Source organism: Ochotona curzoniae, unplaced genomic scaffold (assembly GCF_017591425.1).
Source record: "Ochotona curzoniae isolate NIBS_2020 unplaced genomic scaffold, NIBS_Ocur_1.0 scaffold_2453, whole genome shotgun sequence".
Taxonomy (NCBI): Eukaryota; Metazoa; Chordata; class Mammalia; order Lagomorpha; family Ochotonidae; genus Ochotona; species Ochotona curzoniae.
In genome coordinates, this window is record NW_024467094.1 from 30,229,101 (window position 1) to 30,252,292 (window position 23,192).

Genomic DNA, 23,192 nt, shown 5'->3' on the forward strand with positions numbered 1-23,192 from the left:
CAGAGCCAGTTCTCCACTCCCAGCTGGTGTGGGCAGATGATGGCCCAAATGCTTGGGCCCCTGCCACCCACAAAGGAGACCCAGCGGGCATCCTGGAATCTGCCTGGCACAGCCCTAGCTGTGTGATCATTTGGAGAGTGAACTAATAAATGAAAGACCGCTCTCTGTCACTGTGTCTTTCAAATTAATAAATAAATGTTTTTAAAATGCATAAAAAGAAGAAAGCTCCCACTAGGTGTAGGTGAGCCTCTGACTATGGGCTGGGAGCAGAGCTGGGAAGGGGTCCCACAGTCTGGTAGCAGGACCTCAGCGTGGCTCTGCCAACCAGGTGGGACTCAAGCAGTGGCAGGAAGGGCCAGGATGGGTGTGGCAATATCTCTAATTGAAAACACTAACTCAGTTGAGGGTGTGACGTGCACCTACTTTAGCTTTTAATAAACATAGTCCGTGCTGTGCCAGGCTGCTCAGCCTGAGTTAGTGGTCTGTGGGCTCCTTTACCCACGTGTGGGGCCAGCCCGCCTGTGACGTCCATCCTTGTGACTAACAGAGCCTTCTGGAAGGACCAGGCAGCCTCTAGGCCATGCCACTGGCTGCCGGAGACCTTCTGATTTCTCTCAACCTCACTCATCACAGACTCAGAAATAAAGGGGCCAGAACTGAGTGTCCTGGCACAGCATGTCAGAGGCTTGAATGTAATTCAGTACCATCTGTCAGTGGGATAGCCCTGGTTTGATCAGAAGGCAGGAGACAGGCCCAGCCACTTTAAAAACGTCCCAGGGCTGGCACTGTGGTATAGCAGGTACAGCTGCCACCCACGATGCTAACATAAAATATGGATCTGGTTTATATTCCGGCAGTTTCACTTCCGATCCAGATTCCTGCGAATGCACCTGGGAAAGCAGCTGAAGACGGTCCAAGTGCTTGGGCCCCTGCATCCACATGGGAGACTCAGATGAAGTTCCTGGCTCCTAGCTTCAACCTGGCCCAGCCCTGACTGCTGTGGCCATTTGGATAGTGAACCAAACGGATGGACAATCTCTGTTTCTGTCTTTCTCTCTCTTTGTAATTCTGCCTTGCAGATAAATAAATCAATCTTAAAAAGAAAGCCCAGAAAGTGGGTTGGGAAAGAGTTTCCATTCATGGTTCATGAATTTGTTCATGTCATTGCAGAGGTGTTGCTTGGTGCCCAAGGATGCACTTGGGGGGCAGGAGCTGGACCAAGAAATGGGTAGAATGCTGCCAAGAGGCTAAAAAGAGTTGGGGCACAAAAACATTCCACAAGGGAATTGTGTCCCAAAGGTGTGGATAGCCCTTGGCCTGTTCACAGAACATGGGGACCACAGACCAGAGCTGCTTGAATGGGAGGGAAGTCTGGCTGACCCACTGTGTCCACTGAGGATTTTGCATCCTGTAGGAGGCCTGAAGCCAGGAATTGGCAGGATCAAATCCAGAAATAACAAAAAGAAATGGAGGACAGAAGAAAGACGGAAGAGGACACAGAGCTACTGGGCAGCGTCTGGGGCCAGGTGCCGGCTCTCTCACCTGGCAGGTGGATCGGATACCTTAGCAAGAGCACCTGGAGACAAGGACCCCACAGCTGCCCCTCCCACCACTGAGAGCAGAGCAAAGAGCGAAGGCACAGCCTGCATTGTCTCAGGTGGTCACGCCCCTGCACTGTGCCTTCTGACCACACCTCCCCTGATCGCTCTCAAACAGCCTTTCATTGTGGAATTGCTGAGCGGCCTCATGGGAATCTCTGGGATCTGACTTCCTGTACTTGACCCTCATCCAACAGCCAGCTTCACGGAGTGTCCTGAGAGTCGGCCTCGCTCAGGGAGGAGTGGAGAAGGGGAAGGAGGGGGAGGCTCCCAGGAGCAATCCCTCCCCCGACCTGTGGGTTCATTCAAGTGCATGAGACACGGAAGGGGGCATGTGAGGACTGGACACCCAGAGGTGCCCTGAGAGGCGGCCTGGGGTCCTCTTAGGGCTGTGGGTGTCTGGGCAGCTGGGGTCACCCCTCTGGGTGGGAGGGGTGGAGAGCAGGGAGGGCTTCAGGCACATTCAAGATTTCAACAGGGAAGGTCTGGGTTTGAGTGCTTCCATCCAAAGCTGTGTGACCTCAGGCACGTCACCCCACCTCCCCAGGCATAGGGACCCTCAATTTGATTCATCCATTCATTCATTCATTTCTTTACTTATTTACTCATTTATTTATTGGTAAGGCAGAGAGACAGAGGGCTCCTATCTACTGTCTCACTCCCCAGATGGTTGCAATAGCTAGGGCTGGACCAGGTTGGAGTCAGGAGCTCCAGCTGGGTCTCCCAAGTGGGAGGCCAGCAGCTAGCCCTGCTGTGTTTGCAACAATTTATCCCAGTCTCTGGCTGAGTTGTAAAATCTTGAGTCATAAGGTATGGTATGGGAAGTTCTGTTTGGTCATTTGTTGCTTTTTGATTTGAGAGGTAGACAGACAAATAACTTCATCCGCTGGTTTATTCCCCAAAGGCCAGGCTGGGGTGAAGCCAGGAGCCCAGAATGCAGCCTAGGTCTCTGACATGGGTAGCAGGGGCCCAGCAACTTCATTCATCACCCTCAAAATGTCAGTGATAAAGGAAGAGCTGGGGAGGAGCAGCCCTCCAGTTCCTGCCCCCATTTGACAGAGGAAAGAATCGAAGCCAGAGGTGACATCCTGGCTGAGGCTAGATTCTCCCCACTGCTTACTGGGGTGGCAAGGCCACAGGGGCTGTTACCTAGGAGGACTCAAAGGCCACACTGTGACACTCTGGGGGGTTTCTAAAGGGAACAGATCACAAGGACTCTGGTTCCTGCCCCCTCACCAGCCAGAGCAGCGTCTCCTGCGTTTTTGTAGAAAAACACTTCTGCTGGGTCCTGGTTGTACCTCCCTTCCTTCCTGCACCTCTGGCCCCACTGGCCCCCACCGGCCTGCTGAACACTGCTGAGGAAACTCACCTGATATGTCAAGGGCCGGGGTGAAAAGCATGAAGGCATCTGACAGGCCGGCTTTCACGGGGTGCTGGGAGGAGCTGATTTCCAGGACAGACATGGGGATCTGTAGTGGAAGAAGCGGCTGTGTCCACCCCAAATCTGCTGGCCAGCCCTGCCCTCCCCTCCACACCTGCTCCGTGTCACCCCTGGAAGGACTCAAGGCACCTGCACCCCAGTGTGTTCCACCCAAACCCTGAGGCTCCCTGCACCTTTGTGCGGGCCACAAGCCCAGGGTCACCCTCTCATTCCTCTCCTCCCACCCTTATCTCCACATCTGGTTACGTCATTTGCTCAATTGTCCAATCCCAGCTCGAAGCTACTGTCATCTCTACCCCCAAATCACCACCCAGCATGTCCTCTGAGCACCCCAACAACCTGTTCTCTGCTCTCAAGCTGGAGATGCCTTTCTCGAAAGCCAAGCTGATTGTGCCCCGCCACCCTCCCTGTTCCCCTGCAGCCCTACAAGGTCCTGCCACAAGGCCTCTGAGTATGCCATTCTCCCTCCAGGGACACAGTTTCTGCTCCTCTTGGGCTCTTCACCTCCTATGCATCTTGCAGATTTCCATGCTTCCCCACCCCCCGGGACCCTGGCAAGGTGTAGAGCTTGTGGGAGGTTCCCACCAGCACCAAGCAGCACCTGTGAAGAGCACCCATTACAGCGATGTCTCCCTAAGCCCGACCATTTCTGTCTATGTCTTGACCAGAGTACAGGACCCCGCATCGAGTCCTAGGCCCCGATATGCCATAGCTCTCCCCAACTGCTTGCTGCCCACAGGCCTCCGAGCCCCAGCCCTTCCCACAACAGGTCCAGCTCACCTCTTTGTAGCCAAAGACGATGCGGCCGTCGCGGTACAGGGCTGCCTGAAAGGTGAAGCTACCACGGTCCTCCCAGCCCTGGAGGTACACATGGTCCCACTGCACCACAAAGACTGTCCCTGCAAAACGGAGCAGAGCAGTACCAGGCTGCATGGAGGGTGAGACGCCAGGCTGCACAGTCAGCCCTGCAGCAGTGGGCACGGCCGGAGAGTCACAAACCCAAGGGCTCAGGAAATGGTGCCCCCACCCCGAAACATCAGCCTTGCTTCCAAACTGGAGAGAAGCCCCGTGTCAGTGTCTGGACAGTGGACTCGACCATCCCTTAGGCCACTCACATCCTTCCTTCTCACCCAACCTGCTCCCTTGAGACAAAAATGAGAAATGAGAGAAAAAGGCTTTCCTGCGACAGGTGGTGCTGGGGGACCACTTGGGCACAGTGAGGAGGAATACAGCCCCTCCTCTTACCCCTGCTAAGTGCCAGGCTCTCCCATGTTGTTATCCCATGAAGTTCTGTGGACAGCAGGCCTTTTGTACCCATCTTACAGATGAGCAAACTAAGCCCAGAAAAGGTGGAACAGTTGCCTGGCCATTGAACCATGGGCAAGTCCCTTGCCTACCCTGAGCTTCAGCTCCTCCAAAGGAGCTGGATCAAGAAGATGGTTGGAGCTGAGAGACTTCAACTAAGAGGTCTGGTCTCACCATTGTCCAAGTAGGCAACTGTGGAATTGTTGGAGTAACCAGGGTTGAAGTTGGCCATCAAAGGGGCCACGTACTGCGTGGCCGTGAGCATCCGGTGGGTCACATCTCCCATGAAGAGGAAGCCTAAGGCACAAGTGGTACAAAGGAGCCCCCTGAGATGGTGCTGGGAGATGCCTCTGGGTGTGTGTAGGGGGTCTCCTGCTGGATGGAGGGCAGCAGGGCTACTCCAGATGGGTCTAGGACCCCTGGTCTGGGATGTGAAGGACCAAGCGCCCAGGGCGAGGAAGGCTTTCCCCATCCCTCCACCCATCCCTGGGGAAGTAGCAGGTGTAGTTATGGTGCACAGGATCTGATGGCTCCTTGTCCCTACCGGGAGCCCAGCACCAGGGACAGACAGTCTCAGTATGGGTCTCCCTTTCTCTGTCCCCTTGTTTAAGGACTCTGAAACACAGGGATCCCAGCACTGCTCACACTGGTCCAGCACATATGTACATGTGCATGCACACACACACGCACACATACACCCAGTCAGCTGAGATGAGGGAGTTATCTGCTATCTCCGGGGCTTCCAACATAGCTATCAGTTGGTTCCTGTCCCAAGTGAGCTCAGGCCAAGATCTCTCAGCCCTCCCTCAGGCCCCGCAGAGCCAGACTTACCTCCAGTTGCTATGGTGATCTGCCGCAAAGGATGCCCATAAAAAGGAAATTCGAAGGACAAGACCACTCTCTGAGGGTACAGGTAGAAGTCAGCACAGGCAGAGCCCCCATACAGCACCACACTTGTCTGTAAACAGTGGGGGCAAGCACACCCAGGGCAGGGCCTAGGACCACAGGCTGGCATCCCTCTTTTCCCTGCTCTGGCCGAGCCTTGGGATCTCTTGCAAAGGCTGTCCCCAACGACAACTGCAGCCCTGCCACAGCTATAGCCGCTCTCCCAGTAGCATTAAGACAGCCCCCACCTTCCGGCCCAGGGCTTCCCACCAGGGGCAGGGGCACTCACAGACGCTTGTCGGTGGGTGTTGGAGAGGACTCGGTGTACCCGCACTTGGCTCCGGTTTGCCTGGGCCACATCCACCCACAGCTCCTGGCTTCGGGGTTCATCGGGGCCATATACCCGCGACACGTAGTAGCTGTGGTTGTCTTCCTGCCGGTACCCAAGAGAAATCCCAGGGCAGGTGAATGGCTAGAACCACACCTGCTCCACCCAACGCAGATTTCCACAGGCAAGACAACGTTGCTGCCCTTCGTAAGGGACTGAGCTTGTGGCCCTGGGCTGGCAGCCCGCCACCCTCCACTCCCACCCCCAGGCTCAACTTGGCCTCTAGCCATGACTCAGCCATCCACACCCTCCATGCCCAGGCCCAGCCCAGCCACTGCCAGCCCAGCCAGGGCCTCATCCTGCAGCCTGAGTCCCTTCAGGACATGCCCAAAGCCCAGCCCAGCCAGGAGCCTAATAGAGTAACAGGAGGCTCCAGTCTGAGCTGTCACCTCCAGGTATGTCCCTGATTGAGGTGGAAAGGGGGACATTGTCCATGAACTTGAAAAAAAGGAACAACAACCTCTGAGGATGCCTGGCTAACGGCAGAGGCTTGCCCTTGAGCTTGGCAGTCTCTCTGAGAGCAGCCACAGACTCTGAGTCGGAGATGACACTAAATCCTCATTGAACACCCCACTTGAGAAGAGGGAGCAAGGATTGGGGTTCATTTCCGAGCCACTACCGTGAGCCTGAGAGGGGACAATGAGCAAGTGCAGTCCTTGCAGGGAGAGGAGTGTATCTCCTGCAGATGCCCACTCGGGCCAGGGTTTGAAGGGGACCGGGAGACAGCTGGCAGCAGTGGTGGAGTAGGGCACAGAGACGGGGCTGCTGACCTACATGGAATCCAGGGCTCTGTGGGTCACTACGCAGGCCCCCGGCAGCTGTGGGACACACGTGGCATGACAGACTGTGCTGTGCCTGCCAAGTGGCCAGCTTCCCTGGGCACAGCAGGGATGTGGGCTCCAGCCCTGCCACCCACAGGGAGACAGATGTTCCACTGGTAATTGACACACCCTGGGGACCTGGGGGTAGGGGCAGATGGAGTGGACTGGGCACAAGGAGTGAAGACACGGAGAGGGACAGGGGACTGTCATTTCCATTGCCATGGCCTCATGCCCTTCCTCCAGACTGTCTGTCCGCCCCCCCACACCACCCTGGGAGTGCAGTCACCCCAACCTCAGGCAGCCATTAGATACCATGGTTAAAATGCTGCTTGGGAGGCCTGCAACCCACATCAGTGTCTGGAGTTGCCTTGTGGCTTGGCTCCACTTCCAGCTTCCCACTACTTTGTCCCCTGGGAGGCAGCAGGTGATGGCCCAGGCACTTGGGTCCCTGCCAGCCATGTAGGAGATCCAGACTGAGTTCTGGGTTCCTGGCTTCAGGTTGGCCCAGCACAGGTATTTGGGAAAAGAGCCAGCAGATGGAAGCTTTCTGTTTACCCATCTGTCTTCCCAATGAAATAAAAAAGAAGTAAATGCTGAAATACTTGTGGGGCCATCTAACTCTGCTCCCAACAATCTGGAACTCCTCAGACAGAACCCCAACCCTGGAGCCTGTGGGGTCCCTGGGGCAGCCCCTATTGCTTCTAATTACATTACCCCACAGGACATGAACCAGCTCCCATATGGGATCCCAGCAGTAGCAAGGCAAGAATTTAGCCACTATGTTATTGTGCCAGGCCCTCAGCTTTTTTTTTTTCCTTTTAAAAAAAGATTTATGGGCCCGACGCAATGGCGCAGTGATTAAGGTCCTTGCCTTGCACGCCCGGGATCCCGTATGGGCGCCGGTTCTAATCCCGGCAGCCCTGCTTCCCTTCCCTTCCCTGCCTGTGGCCTGGGAAAGCAGTCAAGGACGGCCCAAAGCTTTGGGACCCTGCACCCACGTGGGAGACCCGGAAGAGGCTCCTGGCTTCGGATTGGCATAGCATCGACCCATTGCGCTCACTTGGGGAGTGAATCATCGGACGGAAGATCTTCCTCTCTGTCTCTCCTCTCTGTATATTCGCCTTTCCAATAAAAATAAAATAAATCTTAAAAAAAAAAGATTCATGTATTTTTATTTGAAAGGCAGATTTTAAAAATAAAGAAGGGGAGAGAGAGAGAGACAAGTCTTACATCTGCTGGTTCATTCCATAAATGGCTGCAGTGGTCAGAGCCGAGCTGATCTAAAGCTTGAAGCTAAGAGTCAGGAGCTTCCTCTGGGTCTCCCATGTGAGTGGACTTGAATCAGGGACTTGAATCATCATCTACCGCTTTCCCAGGCACATTAGCAGGGAAGTGAATCAGAAGTGGAGCAACCAGGACTAGAACTGGCCCATATGGGATACTGGCACTTGGAGGTAGAGGATTAGCCTGATACACCACTGCACTGGCCCCTGAAATACTTTATTTTAAAAATTTAATTTTAGGGAGTCAGTATTGTGGCATAGCAGGCAAAGCTTCCACCTGTGGCACTGGCATCCCCTATGGGCTCCAGTTCAAATTCCTGCTACTTCGCTTCCAATCCAGCTCCCTGCTAATGCATCGGGAAAGCAGCAGAGAACAATCCAAGTGCTTGGGTCCCTGCACCCACATGGGGAACCTGAAAGAAGCTCCTGGTTTCAGACCTGCCCAGCTCCAGTCATCTGGGGAGTGAATCAGCTGATACAATCTCTCTCTCTCTCTCTGTAGCTATCCCTCTCAATAAATAAATAAATAAATAAGTCTTTAAACATTTTAATTTTAAATTGTATATCCCCAGAAAGGCAAGTTCTAGTTTTTCCCCCCAGGATCCGTGGGTGTGACCTTATTTGGAAAATCTTATTGGAGGAATCAAGCAGACAAGTCCTCCCTATTAGGCTGGACCTGAAGCCAGCAGCAAGTGCACCGATTAGACAAAGAGGAGATAATGCACAGAGACCCTGGGAGGCGGGCTGTGGGCTGCCAGGGGCAGGAACGCCCGGGTGGGTTCACAGTCCGAGAGCAGCCCGGAGTTCCTGGAGCCGGCCAGAGCTGGCAGAAGCAATGCAGGCCCGCTGACGGTGCCCCGTGTGGAAAACTGCTGTGTCTGGCTTCCAGCTCTCAGAGCTGGGAGAGCAGGAATCGCTATTGTTTGTAAGCCAACAGATTTGTGGGAACTTATCCCTGCATCCCTAAGAAACTACCAGGCATGCCCATGGGCACGTTGCCAAAGGCGCCTGCCACCCGCTAGGAACATTCTGTGACTCCCCAGCTGTGCTCCATCTCAGGCCACAGGCCCTGGGGGCAGACACCGTCCCCACCCAACCCTCATCCATTTCCCTCTTCCTTTTACCAACAGAACGCCTGACCTTGTAGCTAGCATAACACAGTGCTACCATGTAAGAAGGCAATTCCCTGGATTTCGCAAAGGTCATTGCATGACATGGGCTGGCTAATGGTGTCCGCTCCAAGTCTGAGTGAAGCTTTTTAAGAAAGATCCGGTTTGATTATTTGTCCCTTCTTCTTCCTGCTTGGGGATGAAGACACAATGGCTGGAGCTCCAATAGCTATATTGTGAATATAAGGACAACAACCATACCTAAAGCTTGTGGAGTTGTGGAGCCTGGGTCTGTGTTGACTTGCTGGCGGGATTCTCTGTACGTCCCTGGATTCAGCTGTTACCTGACACTTCCTCCCTTCCCAGTGCCCAGTGGTCTCCCCTGCTCTCTGTATTACAGTCCTGCTAGGCTTCTCTCAGTTCCAGAAATCACCAAGCACTTGCCTCTTCTGTTTGCTGCATCCATGTCTGCCTTTCCTGTAGGACCCGATGCTCCCAAAGGGCAAGGCCAGCCCTGCCCACGGGGAGGCTGCCCTCCACAGCTGGCTCTGCCACAGGATGCCCACACAGCCCAGTTCCTCTAAGGCCTGCTCTGTGCCGCGCTCTGGGGGCCAAGGCAATAGCAGAATGGGGAGCCAGTGCAGCCTGGGGTCCAAAGGCCGGGGCTCAGGCAACAACCCCAGGGACAGAGCTCCTTGGCTCTGGCCAGAACTTACTCAAGTGTAGGAAATGAGGGCCCAGGACAGAGGCCATACTCTGAGGCTGTGATGCCCAGACAGCAGCCTCCCAGTCCTAGCTGCCTTGCCCAAGATGGCAAAAGGTGAATTTCAGGGACAACACTGTTGCACTAGGCTCCAGCCCCAAGATCTCAACCTCATAAGAGGGACTCCCAGCCGGGCCCACAGCTCCTGGCCTCATGTGCTGGGCCCCACAGCTCTGGCACATGGAGGACCCAGGGTTCATTCCTGAGAGAGCCAGCTCTCCGAGTGTTGCTCTCCACAGCAGGACTCAGAAATTCCCAGGGCCATCTCTGACTCAAAAGTCTAGACGCTGCCCACAGTGAGCAGGTCCTAGGAAAGCCTTGGCTCCCTGAGGAACCTTTCTCACAGGGTTCCCGAAGGGATGGGTGAAGCCCAGCAGTGTAAGCCCTGAGCACAGCATCTGGGCGGCTACTAAGGGGCGCCCCAGAACAACTCTGCTGGGCCTGCCTGACAGAGCTGCTGAATTTTTATCACAAAGTCAGATAAACAGAAAGGAGAAGAGACAGAGAGGAAGATCTTCCGTCCAATGATTCACTCCCCAAGTGAGCACAATAGCCGGTGCTGTGCCAATCCAAAGACAGGAGCCAGGAACCTCTTCCAGGTCTCCCACACGGGTGCAGGGTCCCAAAGCTTTGGGCCGTCCTCGACTGCTTTCCCAGGCCACAAGCAGGGAGCTGGATGGGAAGCGGGGCTGCCAGGATTAGAACCAGTGCCCATATGGGATCCTGGCATGTGTAAGGCGAGGACTTTAGCCACTCAGCCACTGCACTGGGCCCAGGAGGGATTTTTTAGAACTGTGCTGTTCAGAGTGTACCCCAGGCCCAGCAATACTGGCAGGGAGCGTGCCTGAAATGCAGGCTCCCAGGCCCAACCCCAAAGCCCCCCAAATTGGAATCTGCATGTGCTGCAGCTCCCCAAGGGCTTCCAGCTCGAGCAGAATTTAAGATGCACATAAAGTAGGGATGGAACCCACAGTGCCCACTTGGGAGGACGGTGCTGCATACAGGGACCCACCTCCACTGCTAACGTGTCGAGGAGATGGCAGACAATGGTCCAAGGTCATGGGTCCCTGCCATGCTTGTGGGACCCCCTGATGTATCCCTGGGCCCCCAGCTGCGGCCTGGCCCAACCCAAGCTGTGGTAAGTATTTGGGGAGTAAACCAGTGGTGCAAGATCATTCTCTCACTGCATCCCTCAGGCTTTCTCTGTCATTTTGTTTTGTAAATTAAAAAAAAAAATTTTAAGATAACAATTTTGTTCCCAGGGAGATGGCGACTAAGTGCTGAGACTCGAAAGGCAGGAAGAAACTCGGTTCTTGTGCTGCTTCTGACCCTCACAAGCTGTGTGACCTTGGGCAGGGGACTTTACCTCTCTGTTCCCATTAAAGACCATCTGCCTCCTGGCTGTGTAGGTATCATTTCTTTGTTTCATTTTGTTAAAGATTTGTTTTATTTACTTGAGAGATGAGAGAGAAAGAGAGCTGTTCCACCTGCTGTTTTTCACTTCTAAGGATCTCAGTCACAGCATGGCCATGCCCCACACTGTGACACAGTGACACATGGAATTCTCCCTGACCCAGCAGCCCACTCCCAGGTGGGTCTCCAGAGCCCACAGCTTTCAATCTGGGTCTGTAGTGGCACGCCTACAGGAAGTGAGCAGAGAAATAGGCCGCGTCCACAGGGACTGCTAGACAGAGAGGAACAGACGGTGCTTCCACGCCCTTCCTGGAACCAGCCGAGAGGTACGGGGTACTGAAGTGCAGTTTCCATGCACGCATGAGGTGAGGGAAAGGGGTAACCTCACAGACACTGAGAGGAGGAAAATGCACAGAGCAGAGAAGGGACGGAGCAAGGGCTGGGGTGGCGGCACAGATGCTCTTGGGGCAGGTGATGGTGTGACATTAGAGGGGGTAGGGCATTGAGTTCACTGTCACTGGCTTGTTCACTTGCAAATGGTTCATTCTAGGTTATGTCCATCTCAGTGAGAGACAGGCAGGAAGGAAGAGGGAAAACAAAAAAGGACAAAGACAAGGACAAAGACAATAGAGCTTCCACAATGGCTCATTGGCTGATTCTCCACTGGTGGGTGCCAGCATCCCATATGCGCACTGACTCATGTCCTGGGTGTTCCACTTCCAATCCAGTCCCCTGCTTATGGCTTGGGAAAGTAGTGGAGAATGGCCTAAGTCCTTGGGATCCTACACCCACTTGGGAGACCTGGAAAGAAGTCCCTGGCTTCAAATTAGTTCAGCTCCAGCTGTTGTAGCCATTTGGGGAATAAACCAGCAAATGGAATCTTTCTCTCTGTCTTTCCCTATCTCTGTAAATCTGCCTTTCCAATGAAAATAAATATTAAAGAGAGAGTTGTGGCACAGTAGGTTCTCGTCATGCAGGCAGGTTTTAGTTCCAGCTGCCGCATCTCCCATCCAGCTCCCTGTAGGTGTGGCCAACTGGGGAGTGAGCTTATGGACAGATCTCTCTCTCTCTCTCTCCATGATTCTGCCTTTCAAATAAATACACTTTATTTTTTTAAAAAATGCATTTATGGGGACAGCATAGTGTTATAGTAGATTATGCTTCCACCTGTGGTGCTAGCACCCAATATGGGCACCTGTTAGAGTCCCAACTTTTTCATTTCTGACCCAGCTCCCTGATAATATGCTTGGGAAAGCAGCAGAAGCTGACCCAATAAGTTTATTTTTATTTGAAAGTCAGAGTTACAGATAGAAGCAGAGATAGGGAGAGAGAGAGAGATCTTCCATCTGCTAGTTCATTCCCCAAATGGCCACAATGGTCTGAGACCAGGAGCCTGGAGCTTTTTCCGGGTCTCCCACATGGATATAGGAGCCCAAATATTTGAACCATCTTCTGCTATTTTTCCCAGATCATTAGCAGGAAGCTGGATCAAAAGTGGAACAGCTGAGATATGAACTGGCTCCCTTATGGGATGCCAGCCAGTGGTATTGCCTGCCCCTACATTAATCAGAAAGAAAGGACTGGGCCCAGCGCGGTAGCCTAGTGGCTAAAGTCTTTATCTTGCATGAGCAGGATCCTATATAGGCACCAGTTCATGTCCCAGCCACCCCACTTCCTATCCAGCTCCCTGCTCGTGACTTGGGAAGGCAGTCGAGGACAGCCCAAAGCCTTGGGACCCTGCACCCGTGTGGGAGACCTGGATCAGCTCAGATCTCTGTAAATCTGACTTTCCAATAAAATCTTACAAAAAAAAAAAAAAAAAAAAAGGAAGACAGAAAGCAGGCAAAGAATGGAGGTGGGAGAGGAAGAAATGCAACCACCAGTAAAGTAAGGGTCAAGATGACTGGCCTGAGTGGGAGACAACCCCCTGGGGCAGAGGAGCCAGGCCAGGCCTGGGCCCAGAGGGAAGAGGGGCACTGGAGTCCAGTGTGGACCCCCACTTGGCTCTGAAACCTGAACTCTGGAGATCCCTACCGACTGCCCGTTAGGGAAACCTGAAATTGCAAGGGCTTGAGGAGTTGAGAGCTTGCACAGTCAGGTTCATTAACGAAGGGATTAAGAGTCCAGTCCACGGCCATGCAGCTGGGATATATCAGGACCAACACGGAGGCCTAGCACAGCCGCCAGGACAGCCAAGCCTCGCCCACATTGCTTCTTGCAGAATCTCTTCAACCGCTCCCCCTTCCCAACCACACACTCACCCCAGAGTCTCCCTGACCCAGGCTGCCTTCTGGCCCCGGACACTCTGCGGTGCTGGGCTGCTTGGAGCACTGCTTGCTCTGTGTGTCGGTACGGAGACATCCAGCCAAGCCCTTAGACTCTCCACAGGCTGCAGCGTGGACACACGTGCTGTGGAGTGTGCAAGCACCGATATTCTTCAACAGGCAGCAGGGTTGGGGCCCCTCGCAGCCCCAGAGGTCAAGAGCTCAGGAAATGTACAGATCATGAGATGGGAAATTCAGTTCCTTCGCTCCTTCAAAGAAGCGGCATCCACCAGGGGCCAGCACCCAATGACCTTATACCAGCAGTTCCGGCCCTCACACTGTGGGGAAGATGCACAATGCCAAAAAATAAATAGATAATGCTAAGTGCCCTGGAGAAAAAAGATAATCCATTCTTTCTGCCCCTGGTACAATCCCAACCACATGTAGAACTTTCTACCAGGCTGATGATCCCAAATGCCTTCCACTATCGCTCCAGCAACAAGGGTTGTGAAGTCTTCGCCATCCAGGCTGCCCTCACCCTAGGCTCTTGTTGGTTTCTCAATAACCACCTGGAAGTGTACGAGCCCCTCAGCTGGCCTCCCCAGGCCCTGTCCCTGGTTCCCATTAGCACAGCAGCTGCTCCACCTCCGGCCTTGGCAGCCACTTTGTGCCTGACTCATCCCAGCCCACGGCCATGAGGAGCTCAGGCCTTGTCCCCCAGAACCGAGGGAAACCACAACAACATATTCTAAACCTCTGGGCTTGCTCTGAGCTGCAGAGCTGGGATTCACAGCTGTCACCCGGCTTCTAGGCCTGGGGCTTCACTGTCCAAGCTGATATCTGCATGCTCCCTTCCAGGTGCTGAGCCACCACCCAGGTGTGAACTCGCAAGCTGTGGCTGCCCAGGAGGGTAGCCAGCTGTGGAGGGGGCTGTGAAATCTCGGGGACCAGAAAATCTCAGGCCCACAAAGCATTAGTCTCTTTAGGGCACACACGAACTCACAGGCACCACCTCCAACATGTCCAACCCAGCCCATGCAGGGCAGAGCTGGAGATGTATGTTGTTGTTGTTGTTGTTGCTGCTGAAACTCTGGTGTTATTGAGTCCATGTGGGCACTGTGCACCCACTGCCCTTCAGGAGCTGCCCACAGGCTGATGGCTTGCAGAAGGCGGTGTCTCAGATCCTCTCTCCCAGCTCCCCTGTGCACAGCAGGTCACAGCTCTGCCTCAGAAAAGGCACCAATGTCTGGGTTAAAATATACCTATATTTTATTACATATTTATAGTTTTACATATTTAAATTCACATATATATTTTAATATACACTTAATACACACACACATTATCCAGGCCAGTGATGTTGCTCAGCAAGCTACTCCTCTACCCTTGGCATCAGCATACCACATGGATGCCATTTTGTGTCCTAGCTCCTCCACTTCCCATACAGAGGGAAGGCAGTGGGGGATGGCCCTGATTCCTGGGCCTCTGGACTCGCATAGGACACTGGAAGAAGCTCCTGGCTCCTGGCTTCAGATCAGTTCAGCTCTGGTCTTTATGGCCATTTGGAAAGTGAATCAATAGATGGAAGAACTTTTATCTGTGTCTCTTCTTTTTCTGCTGAATTTCACTTTCAAATAAAAATGAATATGTTTTTAAGAAGTGTTTATTTTATTTGAGACAGGGAGAGAGACTAACAGATGCCATTCACTAGTTAACTTTCCAAACTCCTGCAGCAGACGAGACAGTCAGGCAACAGCTGGGAGCCAGGAACTCCGTCAGAGATTCCCCCACAGGTAACCCAAGTGCTTGGAGCATCACCTGCTGCCCCCCAGGTGCATTAGCAGGGAGGTAGGATGGAGAGCAGGCTGGAAAACAGGCACTCTAATCAGGGATGAAGGCATTCCAACTGGCAGCTAAACTGCTTAAGCCAAAAGCCTGTCCTCTGTCCAGCCCAGGGCCCAGCAAAGAAGGAACAGGGTGGGGGTAAACTACTAGGTGCCCCCTTCTTCACTGACCCCTTCTACCCTGGCCTTCCACCACCCCCACCCCCATATACACACCTCAGCTCCCCTGCTCCCTGGTCCTCCAGGATGGAGATGACAGAGCAGAGTGGGAAGTAAGTGGGCAGTGTCCTCTCCAGCACCACCCCCAAGGCTGGACCAGGCTGAGGTGAGGCGGTACTCGCCTCATGCAGAGCCCCAAATGTACCAGCAAGTTTATTTTTCTGAAGATTTATTTTTTTATTTGAAAGTCAGATATACAAAGAGGAGACAGAGTAGATCTTCCATCCACTGATTCACTCCCCAAGTGGCTGTAACAGCCAGAGCTGAGCTGATCTGAATCCAGGAGCTAGGAGCCTCTTCCAGGTCTCCCACACAGGTGCAGGGTCCCAAGGCCTTGGACCGTCCTCGACTGCTTTCCCAGGCCACAAGCAGGGAACTGGATGGGAAGCAGGACCACCAGGATTAGAACTGGCACCCACATGGGATCCCAGTATGTTCAAGGCGAGGACTTTAAGCAATAGGCTGCAGCAATGGGCCCAGGTTGGGTTTTTTTTTTTTTTTAGATTTATTTATTTTTTATTAGGAAAGCAGATTTTACAGAGAGAGAGAAGGAGAGACAGAAAGGGAGAGATCTTTAATCTGTTGGTTCATTCCCCTTATGGCAGCAATGGCCAGAGATGAGTTGATCCCCAGCCAGAAGCTTCATCCTGTTCTCCCACATAGGTGAAGAAGTCCAAGCACGTGGGCCATACTCTACTGCTCTCCCAGGCAATAAACAGGGAGCTGGATGAGAAGTGGAGCAGCCAGGACACAAAACTGCCCATATGAGGTCCCGGTGCTACAGGCAAAGTATTAGCTGGTCACACTGTGTATTAACCATCACATTGCCTCCCCCAAAAATTTCAATGAAGTGTTTTAAAGTTGAATTTAATTTCAGAAAGATGATACATTGGTAAACAAAACAAAAGCATGTTGAATGCTTGCAATGCAGCATGCCATATCCAAATGTTTGGATTTGAGTCCCACCTCTGCCTCACATCCAGCTCCCTGCTAATACCCCAGAAGGTCATAGCTGATGGTCCATACCAGCCATGTGGGAAAACAGGATGTAGTGCCTGGCTCCCAGTTTCAGACCAGCCCAAACTCAGCTATTGCAGCAATAGGAAGTGAACCAGTGGATGGAAGAGGTCTCTCTCTGTCTCTCTGTCTCTGCCTCTCTCCCTCTCTTGTTGCCCACCTTTCAAAAGCAAATCCTTTTTAAAAGTGTGATCAGTCACAATGCCAAACCATTTCAGAACCTGAGGCACAGGGAAAACCACTAACAAAGATGATGATGCAAGCAAAATTAAATTGCAAAATTCTGACCATCCACTGAGACAGAAGATATTTCTCCCGCGACACATGGACAGGGCTTCTTAGAAAAACAATAATCAGATCATAACAGGGTTCTTTAAAATGAATAATATGATAGTAGAAAACTGCAACACCACAAAATGAGGTTGAAATCTTTTGTGAGAATAACAACAACAAAATGCACGAGCTGGGCAACAGAAGTGAGACGAAAACTCAGTGATCAAGTCCAGACATGGATGTCTCCCCAAAAGTAACTGTAAAGAGATTATGGGAGGCAGAAAACTATCAAAGAAATAAAGCGGGGGCTGGCACTGTGGCAGCAGGTTCGAGTCCTAGTTGCTCCACTTCCCATCCAGCTCCTGTTAATGGTCCTTGGGAGGCAGCAGAGGGCGACTCAGGCATTTGGAGTCCTGCACCCACATGGGGGACCTGATGGGGTCCTGGCCTCTGCCTCCAGCCTGGACTATTTGGAGAGCAAATCAGAAGTTGGAAGATCTCTCTTTAATTGTGCCTTTCAAATAAAATTTTAAAAAAGATTTATTTATTTTTATTGGAAAGTCAGACATACAGAGAGGAGAGACAGAAGGGAAGATTTTCCATCCGATGATTCACTCCCAAGTAGCTGCAACAGCCAGAGCTGAGTCAAAGCCAGGAGCCAGGAGCTTCTTCCAGGTCTCTCACATAGGTGCAGGATCCCAAAGCTTTGGACTGTCCTCAACTGCTTTCCCAAGCCACAGGCAGGGAGCTGGATAGGAAGTGCGGCTGCCAGAATTAGGACTGGTGCCCATATGGGATCCCAGCACGTTCAAGGCAAGGACTTTAACTGCTACGCTATCGCGCTTGGCCCTCAAATAAATTTTAAGAGGAAAAAAAGAAGGGAGCGAGGAAGGGAGGGAGGGGGGGAGGGAGGAAGGAAGAGAGGGAGGGAGGGAAAGGAAAGGAAGGAAAGGAAGGAGGAAGAAAATGAATTCCCAGAACCAGTGGAAATCTCTAGATGGAAAGAATCCTCCAATGCCCAGTTTGGAGAAAGGCAATGAGCTCAAGTTCAGAGCACTGGGGGCCCAGAGAGCTCTTTGGATGCTTCCAAAAGGGGTGGGTATAGGTGTGTACACAGATCAGGAGCAGGAACACCAAGCTCTGCCCAGTGACATGGAGGACAATGGTGAAACGTGTCAAACTTCTGAAGGGGAAATTATTTTTAATCTCAAGCTCCAGATTCAGCCAAACCATCCATCAAATGAGATGACAGAACAAAGGCCTTGTCAGCCATGCAGCCACCCCAAAAGAACTGTGCCTCCTCCGGGTGTGAAGCAAGCAGAGGGATGAGGCGGGCACAAGAATACTCAAGGTCAAGGGAACATGGGACCCCACCCAGGAGAGAGACGGCCGTAGTTTGAGGGGAAGGGAGGCACCAGGAGGGTGGCTGGTCCAAGCTGCAGGCGACACCTGGAGGGACATTTCCACAGGGAAGACAAAGAACACAGCACTGAGCCTGTGCTGAAGATCCTGCTGGAAGGCAACGAGGACGTGCAGGAAAGCGTAGCCTCGGCAAGAGCAGAAAATTGAGCAAGGAGGATGACTGGCAAGGAACCAAGGGAAACAAATTGTGCAAGACACAAAGGCGACCCCTGTTCATGTGAGCGCAGTGAGCAGTGCACAGAGCCTGTGGGCAGGGAGAGGGCCGTGTGCATGTCATCGAGGCAGAGTCCCCAGCAACACCTGTCCACAATCACAGGCAGTGGTTACACGGATTACTTGGAAATATAGAAGTCAAGGCCAAGGGAACGTCCTCAACAGCACCTGCTGAGGACGGAGTGTGGAGTCAGAGGGGGAACTCTCATGCTTTTATATTCTCTACAGGCTCAGCACTGTTTGACACTTTCCTTTTTTCTGTTTTTTTTGGGGGGGGGGTGGAAGGGGGATCTGTTTATTTAAAAGGCAGAATGAATTTATTTTAAAAAAAAAACATTGGGCCCGACAGCGTGTCCTAGTGGCTAAAGTCCTCTCCTTGAATGCGCCCAGGATCCCATATGGGCACCAGTTCTAATCCGAGCAGCTCCACTTCCCATCCAGCTCCCTGCCTGTGGCCTGGGAAAGCAGTTGAGGACGGCCCAAAGCTTTGGGACCCTGCACCCGTGTGGGATACCCGGAAGAAGTTCCTGGATCCTGGCTTCGGATCAGCACAGCACCAGCCGTTGCGCTCACTTGGGGAGTGAATCATCGTACAGAAGATCTTCCTCTCTGTCTCTCCTCCTCTCTGTATATCTGACTTCCCAATAAAAATAAATAAATCTTAAAAAAAAAAACCCATTTATTCAAACAAACAAGGCCATGAGACTGGTGCTATATTGTAGCAGATAAGGTCACTCCCTACCATGCTTATATAGGACCCAGCTCCCTGTTAACGCGCCTCAGAAAGTAGCAGAGGATGGCCCAAGTGCTTGGGTCCCTGTATCCATGTGGGAGACTTGGATTGTTGAAGGATTGCCCCCTAAAAATCAGACCACTAATGTCTGAGGACCCCAAATCTCAAATGTTCTCGGCAGACTGGGAATTTTGCAGAAGGCAGACTTCCTGCTGAGATCACCTTGTTGACAAAGCGTGCCTGGAGAGGTGGGAGGCTTCCTATGTCTTCTTCCTCTAGTGATTGTGACCTGAACGCATCTGCGTATAAAGTTCTGTTAGATTCCCTTTCTAGTTATATCTGCTTACCGGTATTGCTTCCTGTAACTCAAGTTTACTTATCTTGTTGCCTGAGACCTGGTGATTAGTTTTCCAAATCCCCTGTGACCTACAGTGGCTTGTATGCTATTGTTTAGCTAGTAACTTTTATCCTCCTGCTTGTCCTGCCAAAATCATAAGTTGCCCAGTGTAACTCAATAAAGTGTGCACTGGTTCACCTTGCCTCTGCATCCCCTGTGTCCCAAATTCTTCTCAGCATGAACATCACACCTCAAATCCTGGTTCCCACTAGAGGGAACCCCAAGACTGGATGAAGCTCCTGGCTCCCCACTGTGGCCCTCTGGGAAGAAAACCAGCAGATGGAAGATTCACCCTCTGTATCTTTGCCTTTCAAATAAATATTAACAAACAAAACCCTGAGAGAAATGCTGAAAAGCACATCCTGTTGTCTCAGTTTCTCTTTGTTCTGAGGATTTACCCACTTTGCTGCCAGCCCCCGGTGCTAACTCACATGCCCAGGGACATGCCCACACTCACATCTCCCCATCACAGACACATACAGACACACACAACACACAAAAACAAACTCAGACACTCATGTACACATGCCCTGGCTGAGGCACACACATTCCCACATTTATTCTTCCTCCCCCGATGCGGCAGGGACCACAGCCTCCCAGGATGGTCCTCCCGCTACTCCCTGCACCATCACTCCCAAGCTGGCTTGGGCACGGGAGGTGCCTTCCGGAAGCTGCCCCGGAATGACTCTCTTCCTGAGCCTGTGCCCCTGCAGCTGCTGACTTTTTGGGGGTCAGATATGAGGCAAGGGAAAGCCTAAGCTGGCAGTGGCAACGTGACTAATGCCACCTTTAGCTTTGTCTTCCTCAGGTGGCATGTGTGCAGGCTGTGTCCACTTCCCCCACAGGAAGACCTGGGTAGCCTATGATGCTTTTTGCAAGGCTATGATTTGACAGCCCATCTGGGCCCCACCGCCACATCCTGCCCTGGCATCCCTCTCCACTCTGACCTCCAGGGCCAGCTCCAAATGACTCCCCTCCCGCTCCACAGTGCTCAGAACTCACCAGCACTCTGGTCTTGTTATCTGGCAGCGTGTCGATGGCCAGGGTGCCCCCACCCAGGTCCTGGCTCAGCTGGGTCCTGTGTGTTTCTGACTCCTGCATGGGGCTCTCACGGGCTCTTCGAGTCCAACCCTGCATGGTCCCCTTGGCAGCCCATCCAGAGCCTTGACCTTCATTGTGGCCTGGGAGGAGGGAACAGAAAGTTGAGTTCTGGATGTCCAGAGTGGAGACCCAGGAGGGGTTAGCAGCCTGGCTGTACTGCAGAGGCCCTGCCTCATCAGGTGTGGCAACACCCAGATACCAAGGCAGGAGATGCCCCACCACACACTGGGAGCTGGGGCAGAACTCCCCTAAGCCCACCACCCCACAGACAGGTGTCAGAGCCCACAAGTAAAAAGCCACAGTCTCAAGGCCTGACTGAGCTGCCTCCGAGGGTGATCATGTTCAACCTCAGCATCATCACATGGGAACACCCAGAGCTTTAAAACCTCCTTTTTAGTCTAGTGGCTAAAGTTCTCGCCTTGCACGTGCCGGGACCCCGTATGGGCACCAATTCACATCCCAGAGGCCCTGCTTCCCATCCAGCTCCCTGCTTGTGGCCTGGGAAAACAGTTGAGGACAACCCAAGGCCTTGGCACCCTGCACCCATGTGGGAGACCTGGAAGAAGCTCCTGGTTCCTGGATTCAGAAAGGTTCCTGGCTCCTGGATTTGGATCAGCTCAGCTCTGGCCGTTGCAGCCACCTGGGGAGTGAATCAGCGGACGCGGACGGAAAATCTTCCTCTCTGTCTCTCCTCCTCTCTGTATATCTGACTTTCAAATAAAAATAAATAAATCTTTAAAAAGAATAACTTCCTGGCATGCTATGCTGATCCCTCTCCAACATGTGACATAATCACTCTATGGTATAGCCTTGGCACTAGGATTTCTTCAAAAAAAAAAAAAAGATTTGAGAAGGACTGGACTTGGTGAACTATGCAACTGAGACACTATTCTGGAACCTTCCAAACTAGTACCTTAATTCTCTGCCAGAAACAGCAGCAATCCTCTCTTCCAGAGGACCCTGGGGGGACGAGAAGCCAGACAGCAGGGTTCTTCCGGTTCAGCACTGCTCTATCTTAATACTATGGACATTCAGTATATTTCCTTTTCTTTGAAGGACTTATTTATCCATTTATTTGAGAAGCAGAGTTACACAAAGTGAAGGAAAGAGATCTTCCATCAGCTGATTCGCCACAATAGCTAGGGCCAAGCCTGGTTATAGGAGCAGCTTACCTCCGCTGTGCCACACACCAGCTCCACCCTGTCATTTTGATTTGCATTTTGCTAATGAGCAGTGATGGGAACATGCTTCCCGTGTTTAATGTCTATCTTCTTTGGAGAAATGTCTGCTTAAGACTTTTTTTTTTATGCTTACATACTTGATCAGGGTGGGAAGGATTGAGAGTTAGGGGAAAGTGGGTGAGACCATTGTTTTCAAATTTTCCTTTTCTTCTTCCTGTGTCTGGGAGAATGAGAGAGATAAGGGAAGAAACTGCACCCAGCTTCCCAACCACCTCGGTACCCAGGGATGCAGAATGGCTGCCTGCTCTCATCCCAGGGTCCCCGACATGGAGCATGCTCTGAGGGTTCTGTTTAAGCGGTTTCAGCAGTTCTGCAATGCTGTCGATCTCACTGATCCAAGGATGAAGAAATCCTTCCAAGGTCCATTGGCAGACATAGTCCCTGCTTAATTCTTTAAACTGGATTCTTTTTATTGAACTGTTTCAGTATTGGTTAAGGTTGGGCATTCACCTTGCTAGCAGCATCCTTGGACCCTATCCACCTGCCAGAAGCTATGCTAGAAGCACTCTCTCACAGCCCAGTGCAGGTCCCAGTCCCAGATCTGATCCACTTGAACATGTCTGCAAGGGTGAGCATTTGGTGTGACGGTTACACTAGCACTTGGGGCACCTGTATCCCACATCTGAGTGCCTGAGTGTAAGTTCCCATTCCACTCTCTGCTCCAGCTTCCTGCTAATGTGCACCCTGGGGTGGCTCACTGCCACCCACAGGGGAAACCTGGATGGAGTCTGTGATTCCTGGCATTGCCCTGGCCCAGCCTCAGCTCCTGTGGGCATTTGGAGGATTCATAATAAATATTTTTTCAAAAGAAAAAGCAAGCGCCTCCAAACACTGCAAAATATTCCCTGGGGAACACAACTGTCCCTCCCTGACCCCATTAGCAACCAGTTTTTCTGTCTTCTCGTTGCCTCCTAACACCTTGGATATTAACTTCCCCATATAACAAGGGGCTTAGAGACCATCTAGGATGACAAATAGGTTTTATTTCAAATTCTGTGTCCAATTAGCAAGTGTCAGCCATGGGTACTATAACCAAAATAAAAAATCTAGAGTTCCATTTCTGTTGAGCTGGGAAGATTGTCATGATCAATTCATAATGTCTGCCGCAGGCACAGCCTGGGAAAATGGTCATATACAAGCCAATTAACAGCCATTCCCAGATTGCACTTCCGCTACATGAATTCTGAACAACACAAACCCCTTCCTTTCCCAGCTCAGGAAGATTTGTGTCCCAAGAGCTGTGTCCTCCATTGTCACTCCAATCATCGCACTTGCTATGGATGTAGAGCTTATATATGGGACACAGATCACATGACAGCCCCACCTGTGACTTTTATCCATTTCAGGCTGACTCTGTCAGACATTCTTCTCAACCTCCTTCTGAGCCCATCCCAGCCCCAGAGCACTCACAGACAGGTATGACCATGTATGGGCCCATCTCCCCTGGAGACTTCAGCTCCCC

The 23,192-nt window shown here is 52.2% G+C and overlaps 1 protein-coding gene across 2 annotated transcripts in view; it reads right to left on the minus strand.

Moving 5' to 3' along the window:
- The window catches only part of PLXDC1 (plexin domain containing 1), a 46,968-nt gene that overhangs the window by 18,708 nt on the left and 5,068 nt on the right, over positions 1-23,192 (minus strand). Inside the window, exons 2-8 of one of the 2 annotated variants that reach the window (XM_041001232.1) lie at positions 20,391-20,569; positions 9,024-9,044; positions 5,519-5,662; positions 5,176-5,245; positions 4,519-4,641; positions 3,820-3,938; positions 2,968-3,067 (exon numbers count right to left, since the gene is read on the minus strand). In XM_041001232.1, the coding sequence (XP_040857166.1) occupies positions 2,968-3,067; positions 3,820-3,938; positions 4,519-4,641; positions 5,176-5,245; positions 5,519-5,662; positions 9,024-9,044; positions 20,391-20,569 (756 nt within the window). The remainder of the gene's footprint in view (positions 1-2,967; positions 3,068-3,819; positions 3,939-4,518; positions 4,642-5,175; positions 5,246-5,518; positions 5,663-9,023; positions 9,045-20,390; positions 20,570-23,192) is intronic. The other variant, XM_041001233.1, reaches the window with a different exon arrangement.